Here is a 17,985-nt window from a genome sequence, read left to right on the forward strand (position 1 = left end):
ACACTTACCTTGTATCCTGCGGGGTGTATACAGTATATACACTATAGGGACACTTACCTTGTATCCTGTGGGGTGTATACAGTATATACGCTGTAGGGACACTTACCTTGTTCTGTCCTGCGGGGTGTATACAGTATATACGCTGTAGGGACACTTACCTTGTTCTGTCCTGCGGGGTGTATACAGTATATACACTAGGGACACTTACCTTGTATCCTGCGGGGTGTATACAGTATATACACTATAGGGACACTTACCTTGTTGTATCCTGCGGGGTGTATACAGTATATACATTATAGGGACACTTACCTTGTTGTATCCTGCGGGGTGTATACAGTATATACACTATAGGGACACTTACCTTGTTCTGTCCTGCGGGGTGTATACAGTATATACATTATAGGGACACTTACCTTGTTGTATCCTGCGGGGTGTATACAGTATATACGCTATAGGGACACTTACCTTGTTCTGTCCTGCGGGGAGTATACAGTATATACGCTATAGGGACACTTACCTTGTTCTGTCCTGCGGGGTGTATACAGTATATACATTATAGGGACACTTACCTTGTTCTGTCCTGCGGGGTGTATACAGTATATACACTATAGGGACACTTACCTTGTTCTGTCCTGCGGGGTGTATACAGTATATACACTATAGGGACACTTACCTTGTTCTGTCCTGCGGGGTGTATACAGTATATACATTATAGGGACACTTACCTTGTTGTATCCTGCGGGGTGTATACAGTATATACGATATAGGGACACTTACCTTGTTCTGTCCTGCGGGGTGTATACATTATATACACTATAGGGACACTTACCTTGTTCTATCCTGCGGGGAGTATACAGTATATACGCTATAGGGACACTTACCTTGTTCTATCCTGCGGGGAGTATACAGTATATACGCTATAGGGACACTTACCTTGTTCTGTCCTGACTCCTGCGGGGTGTATACAGTATATACACTATAGGGACACTTACCTTGTTCTGTCCTGCAGGGTGTATACAGTATATACGCTATAGGGACACTTACCTTGTTCTATCCTGCGGGGTGTATACAGTATATACATTATAGGGACACTTACCTTGTTCTGTCCTGCGGGGTGTATACAGTATATACACTATAGGGACACTTACCTTGTTCTGTCCTGCGGGGTGTTTACAGTATATACGCTATAGGGACACTTACCTTGTTCTGTCCTGCGGGGAGTATACAGTATATACATTATAGAGACACTTACCTTGTTCTGTCCTGCGGGGTGTATACAGTATATACACTATAGGGACACTTACCTTGTTCTGTCCTGCGGGGTGTTTACAGTATATACATTATAGGGACACTTACCTTGTTCTGTCCTGCGGGGTGTATACAGTATATACACTATAGGGACACTTACCTTGTTCTGTCCTGCGGGGTGTATACAGTATATACATTATAGGGACACTTACCTTGTTCTGTCCTGCGGGGTGTATACAGTATATACATTATAGGGACACTTACCTTGTTCTGTCCTGCGGGGTGTATACAGTATATACGATATAGGGACACTTACCTTGTTCTGTCCTGCGGGGTGTATACATTATATACACTATAGGGACACTTACCTTGTTCTGTCCTGCGGGGTGTATACAGTATATACACTATAGGGACACTTACCTTGTTCTGTCCTGCGGGGTGTATACAGTATATACGATATAGGGACACTTACCTTGTTCTGTCCTGCGGGGTGTATACATTATATACACTATAGGGACACTTACCTTGTTCTATCCTGCGGGGTGTTTACAGTATATACGATATAGGGACACTTACCTTGTTCTGTCCTGCGGGGTGTATACATTATATACACTATAGGGACACTTACCTTGTTCTATCCTGCGGGGTGTATACAGTATATACGCTATAGGGATACTTACCTTGTTCTGTCCTGCGGGGTGTATACAGTATATACTCTATAGGGACGCTTACCTTGTTCTGTCCTGCGGGGTGTATACAGTATATACGATATAGGGACACTTACCTTGTTCTGTCCTGCAGGGTGTATACAGTATATACGCTATAGGGATACTTACCTTGTTCTGTCCTGCGGGGTGTATACAGTATATACTCTATAGGGACACTTACCTTGTTCTGTCCTGCGGGGTGTATACAGTATATACATTATAGGGACACTTACCTTGTTCTGTCCTGCGGGGTGTATACAGTATATACGCTATAGGGACACTTACCTTGTTGTATCCTGCGGGGTGTATATAGTATATACACTATAGGGATACTTACCTTGTTCTGTCCTGCGGGGTGTATACAGTATATACATTATAGGGACAATTACCTTGTTCTGTCCTGCGGGGTGTATACAGTATATACGCTATAGGGACACTTACCTTGTTGTATCCTGCGGGGTGTATATAGTATATACACTATAGGGACACTTACCTTGTTCTGTCCTGCGGGGTGTGTACAATATATACATTATAGGGACAATTACCTTGTTCTGTCCTGCGGGGTGTATACAGTATATACACTATAGGGACACTTACCTTGTTCTGTCCTGCGGGGTGTATACAGTATATACATTATAGGGACACTTACCTTGTTCTGTCCTGCGGGGTGTTTACAGTATATACATTATAGGGACACTTACCTTGTTCTGTCCTGCGGGGTGTATACAGTATATACACCATAGGGACACTTACCTTGTTCTGTCCTGCGGGGTGTATACAGTATATACACTATAGGGACACCTACCTTGTTCTGTCCTGCGGGGTGTATACAGTATATACATTATAGGGACACTTACCTTGTTCTGTCCTGCGGGGTGTATACAGTATATACACTATAGGGACACTTACCTTGTTCTGTCCTGCGGGGTGTATACAGTATATACACTATAGGGACACTTACCTTGTTCTGTCCTGCGGGGTGTATACAGTATATACGCTATAGGGACACTTACCTTGTTCTGTCCTGCGGGGTGTTTACAGTATATACACTATAGGGACACTTACCTTGTTCTGTCCTGCGGGGTGTATACAGTATATACATTATAGGGACACTTACCTTGTTCTGTCCTGCGGGGTGTATACAGTATATACACTATAGGGACACTTACCTTGTTCTGTCCTGCGGGGTGTTTACAGTATATACGCTATAGGGACACTTACCTTGTTCTGTCCTGCGGGGTGTATACAGTATATACGCTATAGGGACACTTACCTTGTTCTGTCCTGCGGGGTGTATACAGTATATACACCATAGGGACACTTACCTTGTTCTGTCCTGCGGGGTGTATACAGTATATACACCATAGGGACACTTACCTTGTTCTGTCCTGCGGGGTGTATACAGTATATACATTATAGGGACACTTACCTTGTTCTGTCCTGCGGGGTGTTTACAGTATATACACTATAGGGACACTTACCTTGTTCTGTCCTGCGGGGTGTTTACAGTATATACATTATAGGGACACTTACCTTGTTCTGTCCTGCGGGGTGTATACAGTATATACGCTATAGGGACACTTACCTTGTTCTGTCCTGCGGGGTGTATACATTATATACACTATAGGGACACTTACCTTGTTCTGTCCTGCGGGGTGTATACAGTATATACATTAGAGGGACACTTACCTTGTTCTGTCCTGCAGGGTGTTTACAGTATATACACTATAGGGACACTTACCTTGTTCTGTCCTGCAGGGTGTTTACAGTATATACACTATAGGGACACTTACCTTGTTCTGTCCTGCGGGGTGTTTACAGTATATACATTATAGGGACACTTACCTTGTTCTGTCCTGCGGGGTGTATACAGTATATACGCTATAGGGACACTTACCTTGTTCTGTCCTGCGGGGTGTATACAGTATATACACCATAGGGACACTTACCTTGTTCTGTCCTGCTGGGTGTATACAGTATATACACAATAGGGACACTTACCTTGTTCTGTCCTGCGGGGTGTATACAGTATATACGCTATAGGGACACTTACCTTGTTCTGTCCTGCGGGGTGTATACAGTATATACATTATAGGGACACTTACCTTGTTCTGTCCTGCGGGGTGTATACAGTATATACGCTATAGGGACACTTACCTTGTTCTGTCCTGCGGGGTGTATACAGTATATACATTATAGGAACACTTACCTTGTTCTGTCCTGCGGGGTGTATACAGTATATACGATATAGGGACACTTACCTTGTATCCTGCGGGGTGTATACAGTATATACGCTATAGGGACACTACTTACATCCATGATGATATACAGTGTCCGTCTTTGGTCCACGTGTCGTCTCTTTTCCACGTGCAGTGCTAGGCTGAAGAGAGGACCTCTAAAAGGTCTCCGAGCAATGACCCGTGAAATACAGACCGACCGATGGTGGCCCCCGTGTCCTGTCTGTGGATTGCATGGACCGAAGTAGTGCCTGTGTCCGTGGGTTTTCCACTGACCCATGGTCTAGGGAAATATAACGATGTGTGAATAAACGCATTAAAGGGGTTTTCCGGTTCGCAGTGGCGCCGCAGCCTTCTCTCACCAAGCACAGCGCCGTCCATTGTATAGTGGCCGTGTTTGGTATTGCAGCTCATGCCCCATTCACTTGAAGGTCACTGACCTAGGAAGAGACTGTGGCGGACGCCCACCAATCAGATATTTATGACCTATCCTGAGGATACACCATCAATGCGGAAGACCCAGAAAACCCCTTTAAAATCAGTATATACATGTGCTGTCATAGAAGAACATGGGGGGGGGGCATTTACAAAGTGTTTTACGCCAGTCTTTGTTTCCCCCTGCGCTGGTGGAGAAAGCACCTAATTTTTTTGAGGAGACTCACCCCTTGTCATAAATCAGGCGCACCTCCGACAGTCCATGCACCTGAAGTAACACTTTCTCCAGCCCCTGACTGTAGTACTGCAGTTTTCACTCCACTTTTACACCTGTTTTCAGGCATAAAATGTAATAACTGTGTCAGGCCCAATGCCCCGTCCCTGCTCCTGGCACCGTGGCGCGCCCCCTATAACGTTGTAATTGACCCCCATGGACCGAAGCAAAGTCAGATATGTTGGATTTCAACAGAAATCGCCCTCTAGCGGTGTCTTGACAGCGTCTTTCTCTTCCCTCCCCATTCAGGACACATGCATGCCTGACCAAGCTGAGCATGCATGTGTGTGAGGGGGGGGGATAGGCATTTCTGGCATCCCTCCTTCTCCACAGCCTGACATGGCTGATAACAGGAGACAATAGCTGGCGTGGGTGTGTGGAGTATCCTGAGCGGTGGCAGAATCATATTTCACTGAACACTTTGTGAGAAAGTTGGCGACTCGTCAAATGTCTGTAACCGAGGGGACAGTCCTCGCCCAAACACGCGCACACACCTCCAAACGGAAGGAGATTAGACGTTAAGATCGCAGTAGTCAGCAACGCTTTGTCTGTCTTCCCCAGGATCATGTCTTCAAAGGAGGACTGGGACGGGACTGCCCTGGAGCCGCTCAGCCATGTGCAAGGTGAGTGCAAGAAGTCATGGCGGGCATTAGCCTGCAAGGCCTGGGAGATGGAGGGTTAATACGGATTTGAGCTGGTATGCCACCATCAGGTGACAGAAGCACAGTGCTACTCAAGTATTCCCCGATCCTGACCACTGTTAGGGAACCGCAACACAGCTCCATTCAAGTGTACTGATCCAGCTGCTGTTCCACGGCCACCGTAAGGGACCCACAGCACAGCTCCATTCAAGTGTACTGATCCAGCTGCTGTTCCACGGCCGCCGTCAGAGAACCACAGCACAGGGCCATTCAAGTGTACTGATCCGGCTGCTGTTCCACAGCCACCGTCAGGGAACTGCAGCACAGCTCCATTCAAGTGTACTGATCCAGCTGCTGTTCCACGGCCACCGTCACGGAACAGCAGCACAGCTGCATTCAAGTGTACTGATCCAGCTGCTGTTCCACGGCCACCGTCAGGGAACCACAGCACAGCTCCATTCAAGTGTACTGATCCAGCTGCTGTTCCACGGCCACCGTAATGGAACCACAGCACAGCTCCATTCAAGTGTACTGATCCAGCTGCTGTTCCACAGCCACCGTCAGGGAACCACAGCACAGCTCCATTCAAGTGTACTGATCCAGCTGCTGCTTCACGGCCACCGTCAGGGAACCACAGCACAGCTGTATTCAAGTGTACTGATGCAGCTGCTGTTCCACAGCCACCATCCGGGAACCGCAGCACAGCTGCATTCACGTGTACTGATCCAGCTGCTGTTCCACGGCCACAGCCAGGGACCCACAGCACAGCTGCATTCAAGTGTACTGATCCAGCTGCTGCTCCACAGCCACCGGCAGGGACCCACAGAACAGCTGCATTCAAGTGTACTGATCCGGCTGCTGCTTCACGGCCACCATCAGGGAACCACAGCACAGCTCCATTCAAGTGTACTGATCCAGCTGCTGCTCCACGGCCACCGGCAGGGACCCACAGAACAGCTGCATTCAAGTGTACTGATCCGGCTGCTGCTTCACGGCCACCATCAGGGAACCACAGCACAGCTCCATTCAAGTGTACTGATCCGGCTGCTGTTCCACGGCCACCGTCAGGGAACCACAGCACAGCTCCATTCAAGTGTACTGATCCAGCTGCTGTTCCACGGCCACCGTCAGGGAACCGCAGCACAGCTCCATTCAAGTGTACTGATCCGGCTGCTGCTTCACGGCCACCGTCAGGGAACCACAGCACAGCTGCATTCAAGTGTACTGATCCGGCTGCTGCTTCACGGCCACCGTCAGGGAACCACAGCACAGCTGCATTCAAGTGTACTGATCCGGCTGCTGCTTCACGGCCACCGTCAGGGAACCACAGCACAGCTGCATTCAAGTGTACTGATCCAGCTGCTGTTCCACGGCCACCGTCAGGGAACCACAGCACAGCTCCATTCAAGTGTACTGATCCAGCTGCTGTTCCACGGCCACCGTCAGGGAACCACAGCACAGCTCCATTCAAGTGTACTGATCCAGCTGCTGCTTCACGGCCACCGTCAGGGAACCACAGCACAGCTGTATTCAAGTGTACTGATGCAGCTGCTGTTCCACAGCCACCATCAGGGAACCGCAGCACAGCTGCATTCACGTGTACTGATCCAGCTGCTGTTCCACGGCCACCGCCAGGGACCCACAGAACAGCTGCATTCAAGTGTACTGATCCGGCTGCTGCTTCACGGCCACCATCAGGGAACCACAGCACAGCTCCATTCAAGTGTACTGATCCAGCTGCTGCTCCACGGCCACCGGCAGGGACCCACAGAACAGCTGCATTCAAGTGTACTGATCCGGCTGCTGCTTCACGGCCACCATCAGGGAACCACAGCACAGCTCCATTCAAGTGTACTGATCCAGCTGCTGCTCCACGGCCACCGCCAGGGACCCACAGAACAGCTGCATTCAAGTGTACTGATCCGGCTGCTGCTTCACGGCCACCATCAGGGAACCACAGCACAGCTCCATTCAAGTGTACTGATCCAGCTGCTGTTCCACGGCCACCGTCAGGGAACCGCAGCACAGCTCCATTCAAGTGTACTGATCCGGCTGCTGCTTCACGGCCACCGTCAGGGAACCACAGCACAGCTGCATTCAAGTGTACTGATCCGGCTGCTGCTTCACGGCCACCGTCAGGGAACCACAGCACAGCTGCATTCAAGTGTACTGATCCGGCTGCTGCTTCACGGCCACCGTCAGGGAACCACAGCACAGCTGCATTCAAGTGTACTGATCCAGCTGCTGTTCCACGGCCACCGTCAGGGAACCACAGCACAGCTCCATTCAAGTGTACTGATCCAGCTGCTGTTCCACGGCCACCGTCAGGGAACCACAGCACAGCTCCATTCAAGTGTACTGATCCGGCTGCTGTTCCACGGCCACCGTCAGGGAACCACAGCACAGCTGTATTCAAGTGTACTGATCTGGCTGCTGCTTCACGGCCACCGTCAGGGAACCACAGCACAGCTGCATTCAAGTGTACTGATCCGGCTGCTGCTTCACGGCCACCGTCAGGGACCCACAGAACAGCTGCATTCAAGTGTACTGATCCAGCTGTTGTTCCACAGCCACCATCAGGGAACCGCAGCACAGCTGCATTCACGTGTACTGATCCAGCTGCTGTTCCACGGCCACCGCCAGGGAACCACAGCACAGCTCCATTCAGATCCGGCTGTGTTTTGTGGTTTATAGGCCAAACTTTGCACAATTTGTGATTTTTCTTGTATATTGCTGCACTTTTTCTAAATGTTGTATTGCAGAATGATTTTTTTTTTTTACTTGTTTTAGATGTATCCCGTGCGTGGGACAGCCTTTTAGAAGCTAAAAATGTGGTAAGTGAAATTTACATAAGATTCAGTCAGTTTTATTTAATATAAAGGGCTTCTTCGTTTTGCACAGTTCCTGCTTGTTAAAAGATCCCTTTACAATAAGTTGATCACAAAGTGCCCCCCCCCCTTCCCCCATCCCCACCGCCAGGACCCCCCGTGATCCGCTCTAATATGTAAGTAAAACTGGCAGCAAGTGTTCATTTTCCCTGCAGCGCCACCACAGGAGAAATGATGCATTACACAATACCCATTCAAATCAATGGGTTGTCTGTGTACTGTATGTATCGTGTACTTACCTGCCTCACTGTGGCCCCGCTGTTTTGCACAGATGGTCAAGAGATGGGGATCCTGAAAAAGGTACCCCATGCAAACTCATATTCCCCAATGGCGTGCATGGCTTTTATAAATTGGACAACCCCTTTTGAAATTGGGTCCCCAATAAATCCTGACTGACTGTGTAGTGGCCCCTCTGTGGGATGGGGCGATGGTCTGTATGTAATTGCTCATTTTCATTGCAACGCCAGTGGTCCTCCGCTGAGAAGTGCTTGGTTGCAAGTGACCACCGTTGTGGGGGCTCCCAACAGTGATGGCGGAAGACATGCCCAAAAGTAGTCCAATGCTTGCAGGAGAAGATGACCCATTGTATGTTTTTCAGCTGTGTCCGGACGTACCCTTAAACTTTCGGCAGGGGACTTGGCAGCAATCATCACTGGAGGTGTCCTTTAGGGCTGTGGTGGTGAATTTATGGCACGCGTGCCAGTGGGGGCACTCAGGGGGCCTTAATAATACTGGGGGCCACTAATAGGGACTGTATTAATAATGGGAGCCCCTAATGGATCATTATTAATACTGGGAGCCACTACTGGGGCATTATTAATCCTGGGGGTGCCAATGGGGGCATTTATTATACTGGGGCCACAGCTCAAGTTTTCACATTTTACAAAAAAATATAAAAAATCTCATTTGTTCGCCGCGGAAAATATCACTATGAATCCGCACTAAACTTTGACCTCCAGAGCAGATTTTAAATTCAGCTTTTGCTAAAAGGGGAAATCCACTGCAAATGTTCAGCTCAATACGCAGGCAGATTTTGCCACGGATTGAGTGTGGATTTTACAGCGGCTCTGCCCCCAAAACCCTCCCATGTGGACGTACCCTTAAAATTCTCTCTGTCTGAACATCATAATTTTGGATGCATTTTTTTGTTTGTTTTAGTTACAGAGAATAGAGAACAAGGTTGATGTGCAGAATCAGCGTCGTAGACGGGCTCAGAAGGCACGCCGGAGGTTACAGCTTGAAAAGAATTCGTTTTCTGGTAAGTCACTGGCTGCAAAATCTTAAAGGGGTGTAACGCAGCGGGTGTGGACTGTGCCACTGGGAACTCCTGAGGGGCCTGGTTTTCACCTTTTCACTCCCATATGGGGACCTGGACTTCATTTCAGGGCTCAACAGGTCGCTACCTCTAAGAGTAGTCTCCGTTTGGAGGCTGCTGACCCGGGAAGGTTAAGAGACCTGGCAGCAATAGGACAGGAAAAGGCTAGTCGAGGTCAGGACAGGCACAGGAAGAAAGAACAAGACTGGGCAAGCCAGGAACCTTTGCTCAGGCACCTTCCCATTGAGTAATGGCCCTAGGGACTGCTGCCATTGGCTGGGGACATATTACCCCATACGCTGGCCCTTTAAGAGCCGTGCACACTATAAAGGAATGAGCCATTAGAGCTTCGGAGATGGTGAGTACTCGGGTGCCCATGTCACCGGCCGGTACGGACCACCAGCATCACAAAGGGTTTCCCATCATAGACATTTATGGCAAATAGGGAATCATAACCCCTTAAAGGGATTGTCTTACTTCAGAAAATAGCATTTGTTATGTAGAGGAAGTTAATTCAAGCCACTTACTAATGTATTGTTATTATCCATATTGCTTCCTTTGCTGGCTGGATTCATTTTTCCATCACATTATGCACTGCTCGTTTCCATGGTTACGACCACCCTGCAATCCATCAGTGGTATTCATGCTTGCACCAGCCTATGTGAGCTCCCACAATCCCTTCCACCAGAGGGACCGATATTTTTTCCTATAGTGTGCAAGCACGACCACCACTGATGGATTGCAGGGTGGTCATAACCATGGAAACGAGCAGTGTATAATGTGATGGAAAAATCAATCAAGCCAGCAAAGGAAGCAATATGGACAATCACAATACATTAGTATTAACTTCCTCTACATATTAAATGCTTTTTGCCGAAGTGAGACAACCCCTTTAAAGCTTATAGCTCTTGGGGTTGCAGGTATTGGAAATTACAGGTACCACAGCCGCTGAGTTATCCGAGTGTAAAGGGAATGTTATTTACGGAGGCGGTGGGCCAAGAATTGTTTAGTCTTAGATAACTCAGAAATAGATTTGCTGCCACATTGTGTAAGCGGGCAAGCCAAGGCCTGCTCCGAGATATGGGCACAAGATGAAATGCAGCTGTCAGACAGCTGAGGGGGGCTGCAAGACATGGCTCACACTCAGACATTTTCATTGTCCAGGTTCGGATTCCTGTCCTTCAACCGTCGATGATTCTTCCCATCCAGAGAGACAGGAGATCTATCAGAGGAAACCTGACGAGACCTTCACGCTGCACAGGTGAGAACGGCAAAGTGGCCACACCACAGGACAAGCTTGGCTGTAATATTGGGACTAGTGGTGACCACAAGGGTCATCCAAACCCTGATTTTGGTGGAAGCAGTCGACCATCAGGGGATGTCCTGACCTCCTTTTTCCCCCAGAGCTAAGCCTTGAGAACCACTGTCAGCTAAAGGAGCACCCGGTTGACAGTGTCTGAGATGTATGGCCACCAGATTCAATGCCAGTGCGTTGTCCATAGAGATGTCACTGCCGTCAAGTTGTGCCAGGCACCACGTCGTTGCTAGCCACTTTTTGGGGGAGACAGAAAAGCTTCTATCATTAGGGAATATGGGCTAATATAAATCTGCAGTCCATTCGAGGTGTCTAGCTAAACCTTGACCCTGTTCTTGATTCTTAATATTTATATAGTGAAGCCAATTTTTTATCCAAGATGGATATACCTTGGGATCTCTCGAGTAGAACAAGGCCTACACCATTTCTGCAAGAAGATAAACCATCTATTGATAGTTTTCATCGATACCATGTGAGTGAAAATGTGTTGGCGAAGTCAAGCCAGGAAAATTTAAGTAACGGCCAAGTGATGGCTTTAAGAGGTTCCACAGAAGAGTATGTAGACCAGGTCCTGAAACCTTCCAGTCTGGGTCTCCAAACAAACACTGCAGAAGACGAGATGGAAGAAGTAGTCAATCCCTATCCAGCTGAGACCTTTCCACCTTCTGGAACGTATATTAGACCCAGTTTGTCCCAAGAGAACATCACCTCCTCGCCTTCTACGAAGGTTGACCTCTACATGGAGAAGCTTGAACACCTGAAGAGTAAATCGCCCAAAAGCAAACTTGAAAAACTCAAAGAAAAGATCCAGGAACAAAAAAGACGCCAAGATCTCTCCAAGAGGAATCCAACGAAACCTAATCAGAAACCAGAACCCCATGGCAAACCTCCCATGAAAAGGAAAATTTGCAAAGTGACCTTTGGTCCTCCAGCCCGCTGTCACAAAGGTAAGAATGTCCTCACGTTACTCTACCCTTGAGTCCGGCAATTTCATTTTCTTTTGGAACCGTTTCATCCTATTTAATTGTCAAGAAGTGCAGATCTATGATCCGGAGCCTGGTTGAGATGTAGAAATATGTTGAAGGGCCTATATTTCATAGTCTTATTTTCTTGGGAGGTGCATTAGACAAAAGGTCCATTTGTCACGGCACGCTGGCTCTTGATGAACTGGCAAAGTGAAGGAATGAGTATTGTGTCTGTATTTATTTTATATCCCAAGAAATCACTTCAGACCTTATCATTTTAACTCCTTCAGGGCCTTGGCAAAGCTGATCATGCTTGATATGGGGAGGTTGAAAATGGGGAGTATGTGTTAGAAATACGAGTACTAGGGATTGGCGGTAAAATATGGAGGGATGGCATCCAGAAACCCCTGCCTTGGGCACCAAGAGAGCTTGTCCCACCCCTGCTGCTGATGGCTTGTTAAAGGTGTTATCCCATTACAGCAACTTAAACCCTATGCACAGGATAGAGGGTAAGGTCATTAGTTGGGGTCCAACACCCGGGACCCCCGCCGATCAGCTGTTTGAGAAGGCACCGGCTATCACAGTCGTGCCGCGGCCTTCTCTCGTGACCTATCTGCTTACTTTAGAAGAAATTCTAGCAGGTAACGTCTAGGATTTTCTCTTAGGGTTTAGCGCTGGTAATGCAGAATCAGTCCCCATCAATAGTGAAGAAAAGGCTATAAAAAGAGAGAAAGAAAATTTTAAGACGTTCCCCAAGAATGAAGGAGATGTTGGTAAGTGGATCACTGCAAATGGTAACTCTAAGGCCTCGTGCACAGGTCCATATTACAAATCTGCTTTGGATGTATAATCATACAATGGCATATGTCACTCATAGGTTCCCATGGTAAATTTTTTTTTACATATAGCACGTATGCCCATGCCTGCCACCCTTATGGAGGCCAAAAGGGCGCTCGTTGCCTCTGTCTGGTGAACACGGCCCCATGGAGAGCTTTATATGCTGAATGTAAGGCCTTGGTGAAATTCCTTGAACCTTCTCTGCTGCAAGTTGCATAATGGTACCATAGTGGTGAATGGAGGGCGGATCTCTGTTCACATCGGGAGCCCCGTTCTGGAGACAGGAGCAAGTCCCAGAGGTGGGACCTGCACCTGTCTGACATTGATGGCCTATCCTAGCGATATGCCATCAGTATCTGAGACGAGGAGTCCGTAGCATGTTTTTTTTTTTCCGCCAGCCTTCAGATGTTCCAGAGGGAAACTAAAAAGCAAGAGTCCGGTTACCAGAAAACTCTCCTTTCAGTCGCCATCTCCGGAGAGGAACGCAAAACATTCCGGTGAGTTTACAAAAAGTACGACCACGTGACGGTTTCGCATTGCAATGGGTGCACAGCTCCCAGCAGAAAACCAGCAGAGCTGCAGTTATCCTGTGCGGTGCCAGGGATGCCTAGCCGGGGATGCATGTGCACTTTGTAGGTTGCCTAGCTGCACCACTTGGCATGCGGTAATAGCTGCGACCTCCTCCTACGTGGTACTATTTGTCAGAACTGGGGGTCAGCAACCTCCGACTGTTGTGAAACTACACCTCCCAGAAGGCTCCATTCTCTTGTGTGGGGAAAGCAGAGAAGGTGTGCATGCTGGGAGTTGTAGTTTCACAACAGCTGGGGTGCTGGAGTTTGCAGAGCCATAGTATATGATATATACAGACTGCTGCTGTAATCCCAGGGGCATGGCTGGGGGGGAGGGGGTGGAGGAAGGCGCATATGCCAGGGGGGGTGCCAACAGGACCCTCTGCAGTCTATGGCATCTGGGCAGCACCTAAGACATGGCAGCCAGTCGGAGGGGTAACCTGAAGTTTTTGGCTCCAATGCAAAATCTGTAATAATCTGCACCATGGGATACTGCTACATCTTCTCCCCTTATAATTATGACCCTCTACTGCTCCTCCGGTCAGGATTAGGGCTTGGGTTGTGGCTAGTTAAGCCTTTGACCCCCTGTCATCACCTGCTGTCCTGCTCAGGTTATGATGAAGATTTGTAGTTCCCCAGTATAGAAATCCCCTTTAGGCGCAGCCTATTAATGGTCCCAGGAATGCACGGCCATTGTAGAATTAACATAACGAGGGAGCGTGCCGGTGTTTAAAAATGCATAAAATATGAAATTTAGGAGTTTAATGGATTTGAAAAATGGTCCTGTTCCCCGCTGGGACTGGCCCCTAAGATCGTGGTCTGATACAGCATTTGTCATCGCAGCTGCGAGTGTCAGGGACTCCTTTTTGGTCATTAGTTTCTGTCAGCGGTGACGGCGGGACAGAGCCGCGGCTAAGATAAATGGGAGTTCAAAGGTCGGCGTCCGACGTGATGAATTGGGAGTCGAGAAATTTGCTGGCGTTAACGAAAAATTAATTTGCACTTTGGCGAGAAAGTAACACTAGACATAAGAAGGCGAAAGGTGACGCAGGAGCCATAGCCACAGTGGGGGCGCGCACCTGCAGGAGTCAAAACTATCATCATAAAAGCATTCATCCCCCATCAGCAGCAGCTTCTCCCTCCAGCCTCTTATGGGGGTTGTCTCATGAAGGCAAACCCTGTCCATACGCCTTGGATGTCAAAGTGGGGGCTCTCTGGCTCAGGACACCCCTCTATGAGGCAGAACTGGTGGACTCGAGCCATCCATGTTGTCTCATCACAGGCGACCTCTTCAATATGGGGTCTATCCAGCTTCAGGGTCCTCAGCCAAAATCATCTGTTGGCCGGGGGCTTGAATCTAGCATGATGTAATGCTTGGTTTTGCCTGTGGGGGGCGCTGCACTCAATATGAAGACATCTGTGCATTGACTTTCTCTGCATGTTCAGGTCTTTATGGAGCTTCAGCATGGAGAGAAGGACAGAGACTCGTCCAGAAGATATTAGGGCCATCACCGGTCACATTGTTGAAACATCATTCACCTAAGGCAGATAACCTAAAATCTATGCAGACGGGTAGAGTATAGTCTATATCTCATATCTACCTTCTATCTAAAAACATTTTCTTTCTTTCCTAACTATCATTCTCTGTTTACAGGAAGCTGCAGAAGATGCCAGAAGATGGGATCACCCAAGCAGCAGCCCAACAGCGATAAGTTTGTGAAAGGAAGAATAGATAGTGGTCAGGTCAGAGCTGAAGGACATCAGTCAAGACCTGGATGTGAAATGTCTAGTAAAGATCGAGAGAAACCAGGAAATAGTAATAGATCAAAGAGTTTTTCTCCAAAAAGACCCCATGCCACCACCAACAACATGGAGAAGAGGCCCCTTGGAAAGGAAAACGTCGGGGACAACCATGAGGTTCAACCCAATGGTGACAAAAGACGAAATTACAGCGTGGAGCAAATCCGAGACTTCATGAAGAAGAAGGCGGAGGAAAGACAGAAGATGGAGCGTGAGAACCAGGTGAAGATGAAGAAAGCTCTGCAGACGAGGAAGGAACAATTGGATAATGTGATTAAGAAGCAGAAAGAGGCTTTTCCACCAAAGAGAGGAGGCGGAAGCCCAACTGTGCCCTGGAAGAACGTCCGGAGACAACCTGGTGTACGTATCCAAGAAAGACGCTGGCCAGGAGACAACCACATATAGCAGGGATGACCAACCTGAGGCTCTCCAGCTGTTGCAAAACTACAACTCCGACACTGCCTACAGCAGGGCATGGTGGGAGTTGTAGTTTTACAACAGCTGGTAGGTTGGCCATCCCTGACATATAGGAACAACACCAGTCAGTGCCGTGGTCTGCAACCTGTTGCTCTCCAAATGTTGCAGTACTACAACTCCCAGCATGTTCTGACAGGACATTGGGTTGTTTTAGGCAGGCAAACCTTTTAAAGGGTTCTTCCAGGAGCAGAATATTGGTTACCTAGGTCATCAGTATGTGATGGGTGGGGGTCCGACTTCCGGAACCCCCGCCAAGCAGCTGTTTAGAGAGGCTGCGGCGTTTCAGATGAGCTCTGCGGCCTCTTTCTCTGCACTTTGATTGACAGGGCCAGGCATAATGATGTGTTATTTATATAAGTCTTTATCCTTATTTTAGCCCCTTGACTGTGACTTTGACTTAAAGGAGGTGGAAAAAGTCAGGAAAAACCTCTCTGAGTGGCTTCATGTAACCTCCAATGACTTACTGGGAGAAGACCATAGATCAAGGTATAGTAATTCGGATTATAATACCAACGCCTCTGCTATTACGTGGGAATTTTAATATTTTTTAACCTATTTTAATTTTTTGGTTGTAGAATTTTTTTGTTCCGTTTCCCTGATTATGGAGACGGCCATCTTGCGTGAGCTGCTGATAGCAGCATTTGGAGATATGCTTTACAGTAGACACAATAGACTGGAGATGTTCATGGTTTTCTATAGGAGAGTATGGTGGGCGTGCTCTGTGACCTCTGCAAAGGTCATTGTGCAGGGAGGAGGGCGAGCTGTGTCTATCACCTATTGTCAATGGTGGATCCTGTGTTTATTGCTATGTAGGTGTTGTCTATAAAGGTGACCATTCTAAAATCGGCCTTACCCCTTCGGTAGCTTTTTTGGCCAACAGCTGTTCCTCCTGCATTCTCTATACACATGCACACTCGGTTGGGCCAAGCTTGCATAATTTCTCAGCGGAGAGAAGGGAAGACATTGGATCCTGTGTTATTTATATATAGGTGTTATCTATAAAGATGACTGTTCTATAGGTGGCCATATCCCTTCAGTAACTAGTTCAGCCGACAGCTGTTCCTCCTGGCTCCAATATACACATGCACACTCGGTTGGGCCAAGCTTGGATATTTTCTCAGTGGAGAGAAGTGAAGCCGTTGAATTATGTGTTCTTTATATCTAGGTGTTATCTATAAAGGTGACCATTCTATAGGTGGCCATACCCCTTCAACAGCTCATTCGGCCGACAGCCGTTCTTCCTGGATCCTCTATACACATGCACTCTGAGTTGGGCCACTGGCAAGAGGGGAAGACAGTGGATCCTGTGTTATCTATATATAGGTGTTATCTATAAAGGTGGGCATTCTATAGGTGGCCATACCCCTTCAGTAGCTTGTTCAGCCGACCGCTGTTCCTCCTGGCTCTTGTATACAAATGCACACTCGGTTGGGCCAAGCTTTCATATTTTCTCCATTGGGATAGGTGGAGACAGTGGATGCTGTTATTCATATATAGGTGTTATCTATACAGGTGGCCATACCCCTTCCGTAGCTGTCGGCCCAGCAATCATTCGCCGACAGTTGTTCCTCCTGAATCCCCTATACACATGAGCTCTCTGGAAGAAGGCCCCAAAGACGCTTCTGGTGGTGGCTACATTTATTCTCTTCTTGTATTATCTTGTATAATTACAGCAACGGAAAAACTAAAAAACAGAAGACAGACATCCCGTCAAAGGATGAGCACTCCAGCCCACTCCGAATTCAAGACTTGGCTCCCGTTCCCACCATAAGCCAAGACATCCAGGTCAAGGATGTTATCTTCTCGAGAGATCTGAGTGATGATGGCTTACCTTCTCAAAAAGCCTCTGACTTCTTCTCGCAGTGTGGATCCCACCAGGAGCGTCTACGTGCAATACTGACCACAGCTAAGGACCTGGGTAGGAGGGTTGAGCTGGAGTGTAACAAACTTGGATCTCCAACCCTTGACCAACACACACATGTGTCCTCACCTTCTCCTTGTTCACCTCCACAAATGACGTCAGCATCTGGTAAATATCCCATTGTGGATGAGCCCATTGATGGTCAAACTGAGAAACGTCTCCACGTAAATATAGGGAAGACCCCAGAAGAAAAGGAATTCATCTTTCCTACGTCTGTAGACTCTGCTGTGTGCTGGACCAAAGATGGTACAAAAGTTTCTACTGGACCTTCTGAGACATACAAACATGGCAGGAAGAAAGGTATGTGTCTCTTAGTATATAGCATGCTAGTACATTTTTAATTTTTATGCTTTTAC

The 17,985-nt window shown here is 47.9% G+C and overlaps 1 protein-coding gene across 1 annotated transcript in view; it reads left to right on the plus strand.

Moving 5' to 3' along the window:
* The window catches only part of CCDC187 (coiled-coil domain containing 187), a 39,003-nt gene that overhangs the window by 917 nt on the left and 20,101 nt on the right, over positions 1–17,985 (plus strand). Inside the window, exons 2-12 of the mRNA XM_044268724.1 lie at positions 5,463–5,524; positions 8,333–8,376; positions 9,589–9,688; positions 10,910–11,006; positions 11,418–12,007; positions 12,691–12,798; positions 13,261–13,359; positions 14,878–15,003; positions 15,086–15,591; positions 16,085–16,194; positions 17,382–17,929. Coding sequence (XP_044124659.1) covers positions 5,467–5,524; positions 8,333–8,376; positions 9,589–9,688; positions 10,910–11,006; positions 11,418–12,007; positions 12,691–12,798; positions 13,261–13,359; positions 14,878–15,003; positions 15,086–15,591; positions 16,085–16,194; positions 17,382–17,929 — 2,386 coding nt within the window. The 5' untranslated portion in view covers positions 5,463–5,466. The remainder of the gene's footprint in view (positions 1–5,462; positions 5,525–8,332; positions 8,377–9,588; positions 9,689–10,909; positions 11,007–11,417; positions 12,008–12,690; positions 12,799–13,260; positions 13,360–14,877; positions 15,004–15,085; positions 15,592–16,084; positions 16,195–17,381; positions 17,930–17,985) is intronic.

This window comes from Bufo gargarizans, chromosome 9 (genome assembly GCF_014858855.1).
Source record: "Bufo gargarizans isolate SCDJY-AF-19 chromosome 9, ASM1485885v1, whole genome shotgun sequence".
NCBI classification, from domain to species: Eukaryota; Metazoa; Chordata; class Amphibia; order Anura; family Bufonidae; genus Bufo; species Bufo gargarizans.